The sequence below is a fragment of the Eptatretus burgeri genome, chromosome 13 (genome assembly GCF_056783735.1).
Source record: "Eptatretus burgeri isolate ZD-2024b chromosome 13, Ebu_testis_v1, whole genome shotgun sequence".
NCBI classification, from domain to species: Eukaryota; Metazoa; Chordata; class Myxini; order Myxiniformes; family Myxinidae; genus Eptatretus; species Eptatretus burgeri.
In genome coordinates, this window is record NC_140973.1 from 26,379,792 (window position 1) to 26,396,104 (window position 16,313).

The window sequence follows — 16,313 nt, forward strand, 5'->3', positions numbered from 1 at the left end:
ATTCGGATGAAACTTGGTGGATTTGTTTGGTGTGTGACAAGGAATAATCGCTTCGATTTTGGTGAAGATCCCAATCCCGATCCGGAAACGAGAATTATTTAATTTTAAAGTGATTCTTCACCATTCAGAGATGAGATATGATATATAGCATGATATTTCAAAAATGTATTGGACGCGATATGTTATCCTGGATCAGGCATTGCGTGGCGTAGGTATGCGCTCTACTGAGTGCCCTTTTAGTTTAAAACTGGAACGGCCCTCGGGAGAGTGCATACCTCCACCAGGCTGAACAGTTTACATTTTGTTTCCCACTGATAGGCTGGATCTGGATTCGGACCTGAACCAAAATCTAATCAGCTTGTTTTTGTCATCGACCAACTCATCCACCTAGTTTTGTCATAACTCGTCCACAACTATTTGAGATATCATACTATATATCGTTTTTTGGTCGTATCTCTCAATGGTGAAGAATCACTTTAAAACATTCTTGGATATGCCGGTTCCAGATCTGGATCTTCAGCAAAATCGAATCAATTCCTCCTTGTCATACACCCAACCTGTCCACCAAGTTTCGTCTGAATCCATCCACAACGTTTTGAGATATCCTGCTGACAGACAGACAAACAGGGGTACATACATAACCTCTGTCCACCTTTGGTGGCAGAGGTAAACACCATTCTCATTGAAGACAATGAAACAGTGTGGTTAAAAAAAGAACCATTTGTTGTATCTTTCATAATTTAGCCAAAAGAAAGTGCCACCAAAATCCACAAGGCAAGTCTGTGGTCACCAACAACTATAAAAGAATAATACATTCACCATTACTGACTGCTGATCAAAACAGAATACAACGGTCATTATAAAATATAAGGTAAACAAATTAAAACAAAATTAGAATAATTTATATCCTCTCTGCCATAAAGACCGAACACGTGATTGTTGTTGATGTGATTTACTAACAGTATGTGACATCATGGGACACAGAAGAGGTGCAAACATCTGATGGAGATAAGTGTTGAATAATTGCATGTCCATTTCATTGTGACGTCATCACATATTGCCGCGTTGTGGCAAATGTTTTCACATTGGCATTCAATGAGGATCAAGTAACAATCTCCACACCAAGAATGTCCATCTCCAGCAGCAAATCACTGCATCGAGGTTAAGGGTTTGTGTTTACAGTACTCTGGGCGTTTTGAAAACTATTTCTCTGAGCATTTTGATGGATCTTGCGGATGTGTCGCTCCTGAGCGGGACTCGTTATCCTGGGACGTGCATTTCTTGGCATATCTCATTGACCCAGTGGCTTCATGACATCTTCTAAGGTCATAAACAGTTTCTCTCCTCACATTAAACATCTTTGCAACATGGGTAATGGAAGACCCTGCTTCAAGGTGTCCAATGATTTAGTGCCCCTCATTTTCTGACGGAAATGGCATTGTATTATTGGATTGTTAAAGAATGTAATTGGTATGTTTTTTTTTTGGATTATTTACACACTGGTGTCTCAGAAAGTCTGTTTCAAATTTTCTCAGAATCCCTCGTGTCACCTCTAAAAACATAAGGGTGCTATGAGTTGCACGTGATGACCGATTGCAGTACTGCATGAGGTATTTATGTTACATGGAAATTTTCAACCAGTGTGTTCTCCAGATCCCTCGTGCCAAAAAGGCACTTGGAATGAACCCTGGAACAGTCTTTCAGCAATTACATTATTAATTATACATGTTCGGTCCTTTATGGTGGAGAGTATATCAGAGAGAAAAAAAAGTGATGAAATCAGAATAAATAGAGATGACTCACCTGTTATGGCACCAAACTCCCTTTCATGAGCCAAAGTTAGAATGTCCTTGTATAAGACTTCTGCAGACTTGTGTTTTCCTTGCTTGAGATAGCATGATGCCTGTAAAGCACAATGCCTTTTAGGGTAATGCTAGGTCACATTAGGTCACGGAAGATAATGTTTACTTTCAAAATCTTTGCATATTAAAATGGTCATGATGCAAGATTGGAGGTTGAAACTCGTTTGGTAACTTAATCTTTGTCTCATAAAAGTAAATTACTTATTACTGCCTCCGTTGTTCAGTTTTCTATGTGCACTTAATATGTGCGATATCAAATGGTCGTGTAACATGTGGTAAAGTTTCATTTTCCTCCGTTGAACGGTTTTCAGTGTACACTCAATATGTGTGATATCAATTGGTCGTGTAACATGTGGTAAAGTTTCATTTTCCTCCGTTGAACAGTTTTCAGTGTACACTCAATATGTGTGATATCAATTGGTCGTGTAACATGTGGTAAAGTTTCAATGTCCTCTGTTGAACGGTTTTCGATGTACACTCAACAAAATGCAGGCACACACGTATGTACATACGAGCATACGTACACGACTGATTGCTTAACCGCACTTTTCGCTTTGCGCACTTGGGGTAACTAGGCAGAAACTGTCATGCTCAATGTCAAAATTACAGAAACACTAAACAGCCATGTTTAATATGAAGTTACCAGATTGTTTTTAGTTTTGGCAACGTTTGGGTCATCAGGACCCAGTCTGGCTTGATAGATATGAAGTGCACGTTGGTAATACTTCTCCACTTCCTCATACTTTCCTTGGTTCTGGCAGAGCAAGGCCAGGTTGTTCAGCTGTTTAGCCACATCTGGATGATCCCTTCCCAGAGCCTGGAGGAGACATACCAGATTGATGAGGAAGGAATGAACATCAGGAATTGAGTTTTAAGATTATGAAAGATTAACCAGGAAATGGCAGATGAGGAAGAAACTACAAAGAACAATGAACAAGAAATAAGGTTGAGAAGGAGCTTGCCAATAATAAGCAGATTTGTAGTGTCGAAGTTGATTTCCTCTCGAAGCATTTGTAATTGGTGTGAACGAATAAAGACATTCATTCACACTAATTATAATTATAAAGGATTCCATTGTAAACATGATTATCCATGTGTTCTGTTACATTTTCTTTCTGTAAAACATTCATCTGCCTTCTGTTGATATCGATTTGTGATATTGATTTGTCATTTTGATTAAAACTATGGAACAACCTGGAAATGTTGCACAAGTTACAGGAAGACTTAAGTGTATCAATTAGTGCATGATTAAACATAACTTTAGATATTTATTTCATTAACCAATTTAATGAATATAATGCATGGCTTTTGTGTAGAGGCATTGTAAAAGCTGTACTCGATGTACACTAAACAAAATGCAGACACATACGTATGTACATACGAGCATACATACACAACTGATTGCTTAACCGCACTTTTCGCCTTGCACACTTGGGGTAACTTGTGTGGAGGCATTTTTTTATTTTATTATTTTTTTTTTATGGGCAGCCGCGTTCCCCATTATGGGTTACAACGTACGGGCTTCCGGATAATGATGACTTCGTGTATTCTAATAATTTCTCGATTTATGCGCGTTTATAAACACAATGCCCCAAGTTATGATCGTTTTCATATTAGACGGTGCATAAATTTCGGTAACGTCAGAGTGCTGGTATGCTCCGAAGCAGGAAGTAAATTATTTTTTGCACGTTTTTTTTTTTTCTCCCCTTTCCTCTTGTCTTTGTGCTTTTCCTTGCGATAAAAGGCAAAATCAATGCAAGCGATAATTTGTGGATTGCATGTGAATATTCCATATGGGCACGCACTACTTCCGCATAATGATGACTTACTGTATTCTAATAATTTCTCGATTTCTTATGCGCATTTATAGATAAACACAATGGCCCAATTCAGTCGTCGTTTACGAGAGCGAAGGAACGGCCTGTGTGGTTGTTGTTTCTGGCACGCGGTTTGAAAGTTTGTTTTTTTTGCATGTACAGCCACGCACGTACGGGCACGTGAGAGCGAAGGAACGGCCTGTGTAGTTTCTGGCATGCAGTTTGAAAGTTTTTTTTTTTTTGCATGTACAGCCACGCACGTACGGGCACGTGAGAGCGAAGGAACGGCCTGTGTAGTTGTTTCTGGCATGCGGTTTGAAAGTTTTTTTTTTGTTTGTTTTGTTTTGTTTGCACCTACGGGCATGCACTAGTGTATTAAAAATTCTTCTTTGTATGCTGAACCTGAGTGGAAATCGAGTTCATTTCCACCACAGTAGGCATGAGAATATGCTGCAGCTGAGATCAATGAGTTTCATTCCAAAAATGATGGATCAAAATTTCTTGGCTGGAGCTTCAAATACGATAAAAGTCGAGGATGAAACTAAATGTTCTCGTCATGCCCTTTCTTGCACTGTGTGCCTTGACTTTATGTCAACAACCAATGAATAATATTCTATTTCCTTCACTCTCGTTTGAAACCAAGATGGCTGCCTCCAAACACAAACATGGTCAGTCTTGTTAAGATTTATTTATTTTAAAAAAAATCCTGGTTAGATACCTACTCGGCATGTTCAAAAAGGTATAGACACTCATAATAGTTTGAAATCTCTCAAATTTTTATTTTTCAATGTAGTCCACCTTGACTTCAATACAGTTGTTACATTTATCCAAGCTGTTTATGTCAATATACCGTCAGGTGCAAAAGTATGAATCCAGTTGGAAATTTATTAATTGAGATGTGATAACAAAATAAATAAATGAAATCTGAAACCAAAAGCACTTTCGAGGGATTTCCATGAACTCTTAAGGATACAAAAACACTTATTATAATTGGAAAAATCGAATCTGTCTTTACATATCATCAATAATCAGTGTGATCCTCTTTGGCCTTGAGAACTGCCTCAACTCAATTTTGGAATTGATTTAATTAGGAAATGGATTATGTTTGAGTCGATCTTTTTCCCAACAGTGTTGCAATGCACTCCAGAGCATAGTTGGACTGCTCACAGAAATTTTTATCTTTCCCTGAAATGTATTCACCCTTCATTTATTCTGTTAAGACAAAATATCATTCAATAATAACAAGAATAAATTTAAGAATATGGATACTTATTTTCAATATTATGACAAATTCCTGTTTGAAATTGTGATCGAAGAAAGCTTGGCATTGATTTAAGTTGACTCAAACTTTTTCACCCCCACTCTGTTTTCAGATTGCTCCCACAGCCGAGTCTTTGTTGGTATTTTTTTTCCAGACAGTTCCTTATCGGCAGCCACACAACTGGAACTTCAAATGCAAAACAAACAACAGTCACTGAGGCTATTTCAAGATCTAACTCTTTACAGAACTAGAACGGCCCTCGGAAAAGCACATAGTCTTGCCTCACGCACTCCTTCTGAACAACAAAAAAATACCATCGATAACTGAACATGCTACTATTATGGCCCACTGCCATTATTAAATATATACCCTCTTCATCTATACACATGCACCCGATTATAAAACATACATTGCCATTATCCATAACTTTATTGATTATTAGGAAACTTAACGTCACTTCCGGACTTCCGGTTCAGGGATCGGCGCACGAGGACGACTGGGTGGCGAGCTCTCCTTCCAGGCCCTCCAAAGCTAAGTTTCCAGTCCTAAAGCATTTTGCGTATTTTGTTATCGACATTTGTGTCAGGGTCTGTGGAACTGTACTTATCCTTTTCGTGTTGTGTTCATAACAGTTTTAGCGGGTAGTTGAGTTAGTTTATTGAAAGAAGCAGGGCGAGGCCTCGTGATAAGTTTAGCCTGTCAGTTGGAGCCTTGGGAGTACAGGGGTGAAGAAGGTTATAAATAGAAACCGAAGGAGAAAGGATGAGGAGGACGTAAAATGTAACAGTTTCTCAATGTGGGTCACGTCAACAATGGGGGAAGCAGAGGGTTCTTATTGTTGTAGGAAGTGTGAGGAAATCATCCACTTGAGGAAGGTTATTACCGGGTTGAAGGAACGCATCAATAATTAATTTGCAGCAAGTAGCAGAATGTGAGAAATCTGTAGATAATAGTTGGTTATGGTTATGGAGTGAAGTTGCTGAGGATATTGGAAGTGGTGACGGTGCAATGGGGGCGGGCGGTGGTGACGGTGCAGCGGGGGTGGGCGGTGGCGGAGGTGCAGCAATATAAATTGGTGGAAATGAGGTATGGAAGACGTTTTCGTGGGTGATGAGGTTATTAAATATGTTGATTCTTCATTCTGCAGGAAGGATTGTAGACACAGAGTTCTGTGTAGTTTTGAAGGAGCTGGGGTGAACGATATTGTATCGGGTCACGGCAGGAAGAAGTTGGTTGTGGTACATCTGGGTGTGAATGATGGTGGGAAAGTTTACTCAGAGGTTTTGAAAAATAAATGCAGGATATTGGGTAAGCGGCTGAAAGTAAAGGGTTGTGAGGTCATGTTTTCTGGGATCCTCCCAAGATTAGGAAACAATATAGAAATTATGAGCAGAACAATAGACTTCAACCAATGGCTGGAAGAATGGTGTGGGGAGGAAAGTTTTACATTTTGGAAGCATTTCGCTCCAATTGGTTCTTCTGACCACGTCCTTGTGAAAGTGGACATCTCTCTGGCTGTTATCAGAGAACCACCTCACCGCCGTCGAGTCTGGCATTTCACTCAAGCCGACTGGCAGGGTCTCCGAACAGCCATCAAACTTACAGACTGGTCTCCTATCACTACTTTCTCAAACATCAACTCATCCTGGGAATTCTTTCAAAGAAACTTACTCTCCCTCATGCACAGATTTATCCCCTCTCGTGTTCAGTTGTCCTACCCTTCCTCCCGCCCTTGGATTACTGAAGCTTGTGGCGAGGCAGTTGTCCTGAAACAACTTGCCTTTGCCTCATGGAAAGCAAACCCAACTGAGGGCAATCTCAGTTCTTTCCACAAAGCTCAGAACAAGTGTGTATCTACCCTCAGGAGAGCCAGAAAACAACATCTTTCTCATCTCAAGTCTGAACTCTCAAACCTCTCTCCCTCCTCAAACTCCTGGTGGCGTTTAATCAAATCTGTTTCTGGTGTATGTTCCCCCTACATCCCCTCTCTTACCTCAAATGGCCGCACTGCTGATTCCACACGTGATAAAGCTGAATGTCTAAACTCGGTGTTTGCAGCTAAATCTTGTGTCCTAAACCCATCACTATCTCCACCCACTTTACTCAGTCGCACCCAACTGTCCCTGGACTCTGTATCCTTTTCTCCTGACAAGGTGGAGAGCTTGCTTTCAAACCTCGAGTCAGATTCTGCAACCGGTCCAGACGGCATCAGCCCACGTGTCCTCAAAGCCTGCTCTTCTGCTCTTGCTCACCCTCTCTCTGTTCTATTCACCCTCTCATTTGCCCAAGGTCATCTGCCATCTGCTTGGAAATCGGCTAACATCACTGCCCTGTATAAAAAAGGTGCAAAAACAGATCCCTGTAACTACAGACCAATCAGCCTTCTCCCAATCATCAGCAAGGTTATGGAATCCATCATCGCTTCAGACATGAAATCCTTCCTCTTCTCCAATGGCTTGATTTCCAATCATCAATTTGGTTTCAGACCAGGTCACTCGACCCTGGATATGCTGCTTCTGCTCTCCCATCAATGGATGGAGGTCCTCAATGCCAGACAGGAAATCCGAGCCGTATCCCTGGACATATCACGTGCTTTTGACACAGTCTGGCACCCTGCCCTACTCACCAAACTCTCTTCCCATGGTATTCAAGGCCATCTCCACTCATGGCTCGCAGACTTCCTCTCCTGTCGCAGTCAACGTGTGGCCCTAAATGGAGTTCTTTCATCCCCTCTTCCTTTACAGGCTGGAGTTCCTCAAGGTAGCGTTCTGGGCCCTGTTCTTTTTCTGGTTTTCATCAATGATCTCTCGGACTCTCTGGAAAATCCTCTATTTCTCTTTGCCGACGACTCCACCCTCTGCCGTACCATCTGTCATCCCTCAGACCGGCAAGCAGCAGCTTCTTCGCTCACTGCAGATCTGGATAAAATCACAAACTGGTCCAACACGTGGAACATGTCTTTCAATCCAGACAAATCTCACACTCTCACTATGTCTCTTCGAAAGGACCGTTTACAAAACCCCCCCATCCACTTTCTCAACAATCCTCTGGAAGAAGTCTTTTCTTTCAAGCTTCTGGGTTTCACTATCTGCCATGATCTTTCCTGGGAAAGTCACATTTCCAACCTCGCCTCAAAAGCCAGTCGCAGACTGGGAATCCTCCGTCGTGCAAAGTTCTTCCTCGGCCCTCTTGAGCTCATGACCACTTATAAAGCTTTTGTCCGTAGCCTGATGGAGTACTGCTCTCCCCTCTGGGCTGGTGCTCCTGCCTCCCACCTTTCTCGGCTTCACGCTGTCGAAACCAGGGCATTTAAGATCATCGGCATCTCCCGCAATGAAGCTGAGTCTTTGGACCTCTCACTCAATCACCGCAGGTTGGTCGGTGGTCTTTCTGTCTTCTACCGACTCCTCTCCAGCCTTGCCCCCCCTGCTCTCTCTGCGATTTGTCCCCACCACATTTCCACAGGGCGCTCAAGGTCCGCCAACAACCCCCTTCTGGTAAAACTACCAAAATCACAAATCACTGCTCATCTTCACTCTTTCATTCCTCTTTTTTCCCGCCTTTGGAATAACCTTCCTCACTCTATTCTTTCCCATTCTTCCCTCCAGGCTTTCAAAACAGCTGTTCACCACCACCTCTTATCTTCCCCCATCCAAATCCTCGATCTTTTCTACCCCCGATAAGCCACCCAAGCCCACTTCCTTCAATTCTCCTGCTTTCCTTCCTGAAAGTCCCTGTAATGTCCATCTTCTCTTCGCCATGTTCCCCGTCCCATCCCCATCCCTCTCCCTTCCACAGTTCACCTAATGTGTCTGTTCCCCAATGTTTTGTCCCTTCCACTCCCACCCCTCTTGTCTCATGCCTCCTTGCTGAGTTGTGTGTTAGCTCTCATACGAGCCTCGACCAAGGTATACAAAAAAAAAAAAAAAAGCGGGAATCATTTATAGGACAAAGGGAGTGTTTCCAGAATGATGGCCGTATGTTAAATAGAAAGGGGACAGCAAGGTTTGCAGTGGGAATTGAGGAAGGAATTCAGGCTTTTTTAGGTCAGCGGAGGGTGGGGAATAGGGTGTACCACTTTTGCAAAAGTAGTTGCTGGAATGAAGCACTATGTGCCTATCGATTCCACGAGTGAAGTTAGGTGATCGACCAAAGTTTGAAAATTTTCCCGCCTTTTTTGACCGCGGGCCGCCATTTCGAAATTTCAGGAAAAATCCATATTTTTGGAAATAATATTGATTTTTGAATATGGCGGGCGGTTGATGTATCGGGTTTCTCTCCACACTGGAGTAATCAAGGCTGAAAGTCTGAAAGGCAATGAGAGTGGAGGAAGTCAAAAATCCAAGAGTGGAGTTGGCCTGAGATTCCATAGGCAGAGTATGGAGAGCAAGGCAGGATGCCAGACTGCATCAAAAGCATGTGATATGTCCAGAGAGACGGCCTTGCTCTCATGTCTGACATTGAGGGTCTCGATCCATTGTTTGGAGAGTCGAATCGGCATGTCCAAGATAGAGTGACCAGGTCTGAATCCGAATTGATGATCTGAGATGAGGCTGTTGGAGAAAAGGAATGATTTCATGTCATCTGTGAGGATGGATTACATGACCTTGCTGATGATTGGAAGTCCAGTAAGCTAATTGGTCTCAAGTTAAGGGGATCCATTTTTGCACGTTTTTTGTAATGCTGTGATGTTGGCCAATTTCCAAGCAGATGGAAGATAACTTTATCGTAAATGACAGCATGAAAAGGGCAGAGAGAGGATTTCTTGAGAAAAAAAAAAAAACAGGACATGGGCGGGGTTTCTTCAACTCTTGCTTTGCGTTTCTGAGCATGATCTATATTTCCTACAAGTCGCAATTTTGTCTGAATCTCAATATTCCCCAACACTGAGAGCAGTAAATTTGATTGGTCGAGATGGCATAAAATGGTGTAATATTTTGTCCAAATACTGCAAAACGGAGGTTTTTGAAAATGCAAACAAGGTGTGTTCTCGTGTTCAATTTTATAATTTAATTGAAATAAAATAAAGGTTTTAAAGGCTGTAGAAAACAAACAAACAAGCCTTTTCAGAAGTTTGCTGCCGTTGATGTGTACTGTCTTTTACACCACCTCATCAAGACGCTAAATTAGTTCTTCATGCCTGTTGTTTGTGTCCTTTATAACGTCCCCAGAAACACGAAGTTACCCATTTGGAATGATTTTCAATTTTTTTTGACTGCCAGAAAGGCAGACATATTTATTTTTATTTTTTTTTAATTACGTTACTCCTCTGGGTGCTCGGGATGAGATTCCGTGTAATTTGACAAATTCAGAGCCAAAGTACTGCTAAACTGCAGGTTCATGTTCTAATTCATGCTTTGATTTGAATTCTATCTGTAGTGTTCTGTCTATCTGGATATCGAACATCAAATCGAATAATTCTTCTTTGTCACACACTCGACCTGTCCACCAAATGTCATCCGAATATGTCTTCAACTTTATGTGATATCCTGTTCACAGACAAACAGACAGGGATGACAGCATAACCTCCTGCCACCTTTGGTGGTGGAGGTAATAAACAATAAATAAAGGAAGAATTATTGACGCAGTCAACAGTGATTGGCCCAATGTCTCTAAATGCCTTTGTTGCACATTTGATTTCCATACCATCTCCACCGTGTGCCTTTGGTCAAAAAGTTAAATATGAACGGTTAAATTCAAACATCATGTGCATTGTAGCACGAATATAACTCGAAGGGCACTCGGTCGAGCGCACACCTCTGCCACGTAATGCCTGAGCCATGAGAACATATCGGGCCCAATACATTTTTGAAATGTCATGCGATACACTCCTGTATTGTTTTTGGCCCTCCATCTCAATGGTGAAGAATCACTTTGAAAATTAAATAATTCTTGTATCCAGAACCGGATTCAGATATTCAACAAAATCGAATGAATTCGTCCTTGTGATGTACCCAACGTGTCCACCAAGTTTCGTCTGAATCCGTCCACAACTTTTTGAGATATCATGCTATTTATCGTTTTTGGCCCGATCTCTCAATGGTGAAGAATCTCTTTTAAAAATTCTAGTAGTCGGATCCGGATCCGGATCTTCACCAACATCAAATCAGTTCGTCCTTGTCACACACCGAAACTGTCCACAAAATTTCATCCGGATCCGTCCACAACTTTTTGAGATATCGTGCACACAGACAAACAAACAGACAGAAAGGGGTGAACACATAACCTCCTTCACCTTCGGTGGCAAAGGTAACAAAAGGCTGTGAGTGTGACACCAAAAAGGCAACACCGCACTATTATTTCTCTTGATACAGTTTGCATTATACGCTAAGAGAACCTTGTTGAAAGGGTGTTCATGAACTTTTAGACATTGTGACGAATGGTCATTTACTAACATAAAAAAGTTGACCAAAGTTGCTGTTCACTGAGACAAAAAGTGTGACATAATAACGTGACAACAAAAATTGTGACATAATAACGTGTGATAACAAAAAGTGTGACATAATAACGTGTGATAACAAAAAGTGTGACATAATAACGTGTGATAACAAAAAGTGTGACATAATAACGTGTGATAACAAAAGTGTGACATAATAACATGTGATAACAAAAAGTATGACATAATGTGTTAAAACAAAAAGTGTGACATAATAACGTATGATAACAAAAATTGTGACATAATAACGTGTGATAACAAAAAGTGCGACATAATAACGTGTGATAACAAAAAGTGTGACATAATAACGTGTGATAACAAAAAGTGTGACATAATAACGTGTGATAACAAAAAGTGTGACGTAAAAATTGTGACATAATAACATGTGACAACAAAAAGTGTGACATAATATGTGAAATAATAACGTGTGATAACAAAAAGTATGACATAATAACGTGTGGCAACAAAAAGTGTGACATAATAACGTGTGATAACAAAAAGTGTGACATAATAACGTGTGATAACAAAAAGTGTGACATAATAACGTGTGATAACAAAAAGTGTGACATAATAACGTGTGATAACAAAAAGTGTGACATAATAATGTGTGATAACAAAAAGTGTGACATAATAATGTGTGATAACAAAAAGTGTGACATAATAATGTGTGATAACAAAAAGTGTGACATAATAACATGTCATAACAAAAAGTGTGACATAATGTGTGATAACAAAAAGTGTGACATAATAACATGTGAAATAATAACGTGTGATAACAAAAAGTATGACATAATAACGTGTGATAATAACGTGTGATAACAAAAAGTGAGACATAAAAAGTGTGACATAAAAAGTGTGACATAATAACGTGTGATAACAAAAAGTGTGACATAATAACGTATGATAACAAAAATTGTGACATAATAATGTGTGAAAACAAGAAGTGTGACATAATAACGTGTGATAACAAAAAGTGTGACGTAAAAATTGTGACATAATAACATGTGATAACAAAAAGTGTGACATAACATGTGAAATAATAATGTGTGATAACAAAAAGTATGACATAATAACGTGTGATAACAAAAAGTATGACATAATAACGTGTGGCAACAAAAAGTGTGACATAATAACATGTGAAATAATAACGTGTGATAACAAAAAGTATGACATAATAACGTGTGATAACAAAAAGTATGACATAATAACGTGTGGCAACAAAAAGTGTGACATAATAACTTGTGGCAACAAAAAGTGTGACATAATAACGTGTGATAACAAAAAGTGCGACATAATAACGTGTGATAACAAAAAGTGTGACATAATAACGTGTGATAACAAAAAGTGTGACATAATAATGTGTGATAACAAAAAGTGTGACATAATATTGTGTGATAAAAAGTGTGACATAATAACATGTGAAATAATAACGTGTGATAACAAAAAGTGTGACATAATAACATGTGAAATAATAACGTGTGACAACAAAAATTATGACATAATAACGTGTGATAACAAAATGTATGACATAACGTGTGATAAAAAGTGTGACATAAAAAGTGTGACATAATAACGTGTCATAACAAAAAGTGTGACATAATAATGTGTGATAACAAAAAGTGTGACATAATAACATGTGAAATAATAACGTGTGATAAAAAAGTATGACATAATAACGTGTGATAAAAAGTGTGACATAAAAAGTGTGACATAATAACGTGTGATAAAAAGTGTGACATAAAAAGTGACATAAAAAAAGTGTGACATAAAAAGTGTGACATAATAACGTGTGATAACAAAAAGTGTGATATAATAACGTGTGATAACAAAAAGTGTGACATAACGTGTGATAACAAAAAGTGTGACATAATAACGTGTGATAACAAAAAGTGTGACATAACGTGTGATAACAAAAAGTGTGACATAATAACGTGTGATAACAAAAAGTGTGACATAATAACATGTGATAACAAAAGTGTGACATAATAACATGTGATAACAAAAAGTATGACATAATAATGTGTTAAAACAAAAAGTGTGACATAATAACGTATGATAACAAAAATTGTGACAGAATGTGTGAAAACAAGAAGTGTGACGTAAAAATTGTGACATAATAACGTGATAACAAAAAGTGTGACATAATAACATGTGAAATAATAACGTGTGATAACAAAAAGTGTGACATAAAAAAGTGATAACAAAAAGTATGACATAATAATGTGTGGCAACAAAAAGTGTGACATAATAACGTGTGGCAACAAAAAGTGTGACATAATAACTTGTGGCAACAAAAATTGTGACATAATAAAGTGTGATAAAAAGTGTGACATAACGTGTGATAAAAAGTGTGACATAACGTGTGATAAAAAGTGTGACATAATGTGTGATAACAAAAAGTGTGACATAATAATGTGTGATTACAAAAAGTATGACATAATAACGTGTGATAACAAAAAGTATGACATAATAACGTGTGGCAACAAAAAGTGTGACATAATAACTTGTGGCAACAAAAAGTGTGACATAATAACGTGTGATAACAAAAAGTGTGACATAATAATGTGTGATAACAAAAAGTGTGACATAATATTGTGTGATAAAAAGTGTGACATAATAACATGTGAAATAATAACGTGTGATAACAAAAAGTGTGACATAATAACATGTGAAATAATAACGTGTGACAACAAAAATTATGACATAATAACGTGTGATAACAAAAAGTATGACATAACGTGTGATAAAAAGTGTGACATAAAAAGTGTGACATAATAACGTGTCATAACAAAAAGTGTGACATAATAATGTGTGATAACAAAAAGTGTGACATAATAACATGTGAAATAATAACGTGTGATAAAAAAGTATGACATAATAACGTGTGATAAAAAGTGTGACATAAAAAGTGTGACATAATAACGTGTGATAAAAAGTGTGACATAAAAAGTGACATAAAAAAGTGTGACATAAAAAGTGTGACATAATAACGTGTGATAACAAAAAGTGTGATATAATAACGTGTGATAACAAAAAGTGTGACATAACGTGTGATAACAAAAAGTGTGACATAATAACGTGTGATAACAAAAAGTGTGACATAACGTGTGATAACAAAAAGTGTGACATAATAACGTGTGATAACAAAAAGTGTGACATAATAACATGTGATAACAAAAGTGTGACATAATAACATGTGATAACAAAAAGTATGACATAATAATGTGTTAAAACAAAAAGTGTGACATAATAACGTATGATAACAAAAACTGTGACAGAATGTGTGAAAACAAGAAGTGTGACGTAAAAATTGTGACATAATAACGTGATAACAAAAAGTGTGACATAATAACATGTGAAATAATAACGTGTGATAACAAAAAGTGTGACATAAAAAAGTGATAACAAAAAGTATGACATAATAATGTGTGGCAACAAAAAGTGTGACATAATAACGTGTGGCAACAAAAAGTGTGACATAATAACTTGTGGCAACAAAAATTGTGACATAATAAAGTGTGATAAAAAGTGTGACATAACGTGTGATAAAAAGTGTGACATAACGTGTGATAAAAAGTGTGACATAATGTGTGATAACAAAAAGTGTGACATAATAATGTGTGATTACAAAAAGTGTGACATAATAACGTGTGATAACAAAAAGTGTGACATAATAACGTGTGATAACAAAAAGTGTGACAATAACGTGTGATTACAAAAAGTGTGACAATAACGTGTGATTACAAAAAGTGTGACATAATAACGTGTGATAAAAATTGTGACATAATAACGTGTGATAACAAAAATTGTGACATAATAACGTGTGATTACAAAAATTGTGACATAACGTGTGATAAAAAGTGTGACAATAACGTGTGATAAGTGTGACATAATAACGTGTGATAACAAAAAGTGTGACATAATAATGTGTGATAACAAAAAGTGTGACATAATAACGTGTGATAACAAAAAGTGTGACATAATAATGTGTGATAACAAAAAGTGTGACATAATATCGTGTGATAACAAAAAGTGTGACATAATAATGTGTGATAACAAAAAGTGTGACATAACGTGTGATAAAAAGTGTGACAAAAAGTGTGACATAATAACGTGTGATAACAAAAAGTGTGACATAATAACGTGTGATAACAAAAAGTGTGACATAATAACGTGTGATAACAAAAAGTGTGACATAATAACGTGTGATAACAAAAAGTGTGACATAATAACATGTGATAAAAATTGTGACATAACGTGTGATAAAAAGTGTGACATAATAACGTGTGATAACAAAAGTGTGACATAATAACATGTGATAAAAAGTATGACAAAATAACGTGTTAAAACAAAAAGTGTGACATAATAACGTATGATAACAAAAATTGTGACATAATAATGTGTGAAAACAAGAAGTGTGACTTAAAAATTGTGACATAATAACATGTGATAACAAAAAGTGTGACATAATAACATGTGAAATAATAACGTGTGATAACAAAAAGTGTGACATAAAAAAGTGATAACAAAAAGTATGACATAATAACGTGTGATAACAAAAACCGTGACATAATAATGTGTGATAACAAAAAGTGTGACATAATAACATGTGATAAAAAGTGTGACATGATAATGTGTGATAACAAAAAGTGTGACATAATAACGTGTGATAACAAAAAGTGTGACATAATAATGTGTGATAACAAAAAGTGTGACATAACGTGTGATAAAAATTGTGACAAAAAGTGTGACATAATAACGTGTGATAACAAAAAGTGTGACATAATAACGTGTGATAACAAAAAGTGTGACATAATAACGTGTGATAACAAAAAGTGTGACATAATAACGTGTGATAACAAAAAGTGTGACATAATAACATGTGATAAAAATTGTGACATAACGTGTGATAAAAAGTGTGACATAATAACATGTGA

The 16,313-nt window shown here is 37.7% G+C and overlaps 1 protein-coding gene across 3 annotated transcripts in view; it reads right to left on the reverse strand.

Moving 5' to 3' along the window:
• Positions 1 to 16,313, reverse strand: part of LOC147014119 (kinesin light chain 1-like) — a 75,527-nt gene that overhangs the window by 26,752 nt on the left and 32,462 nt on the right. For all 3 annotated transcript variants that reach the window (XM_085851803.1, XM_085851802.1, XM_085851804.1), the window contains exons 8-9: positions 2,506 to 2,679; positions 1,804 to 1,903 (exon numbers count right to left, since the gene is read on the reverse strand). In XM_085851803.1, coding sequence (XP_085707929.1) covers positions 1,804 to 1,903; positions 2,506 to 2,679 — 274 coding nt within the window. The remainder of the gene's footprint in view (positions 1 to 1,803; positions 1,904 to 2,505; positions 2,680 to 16,313) is intronic.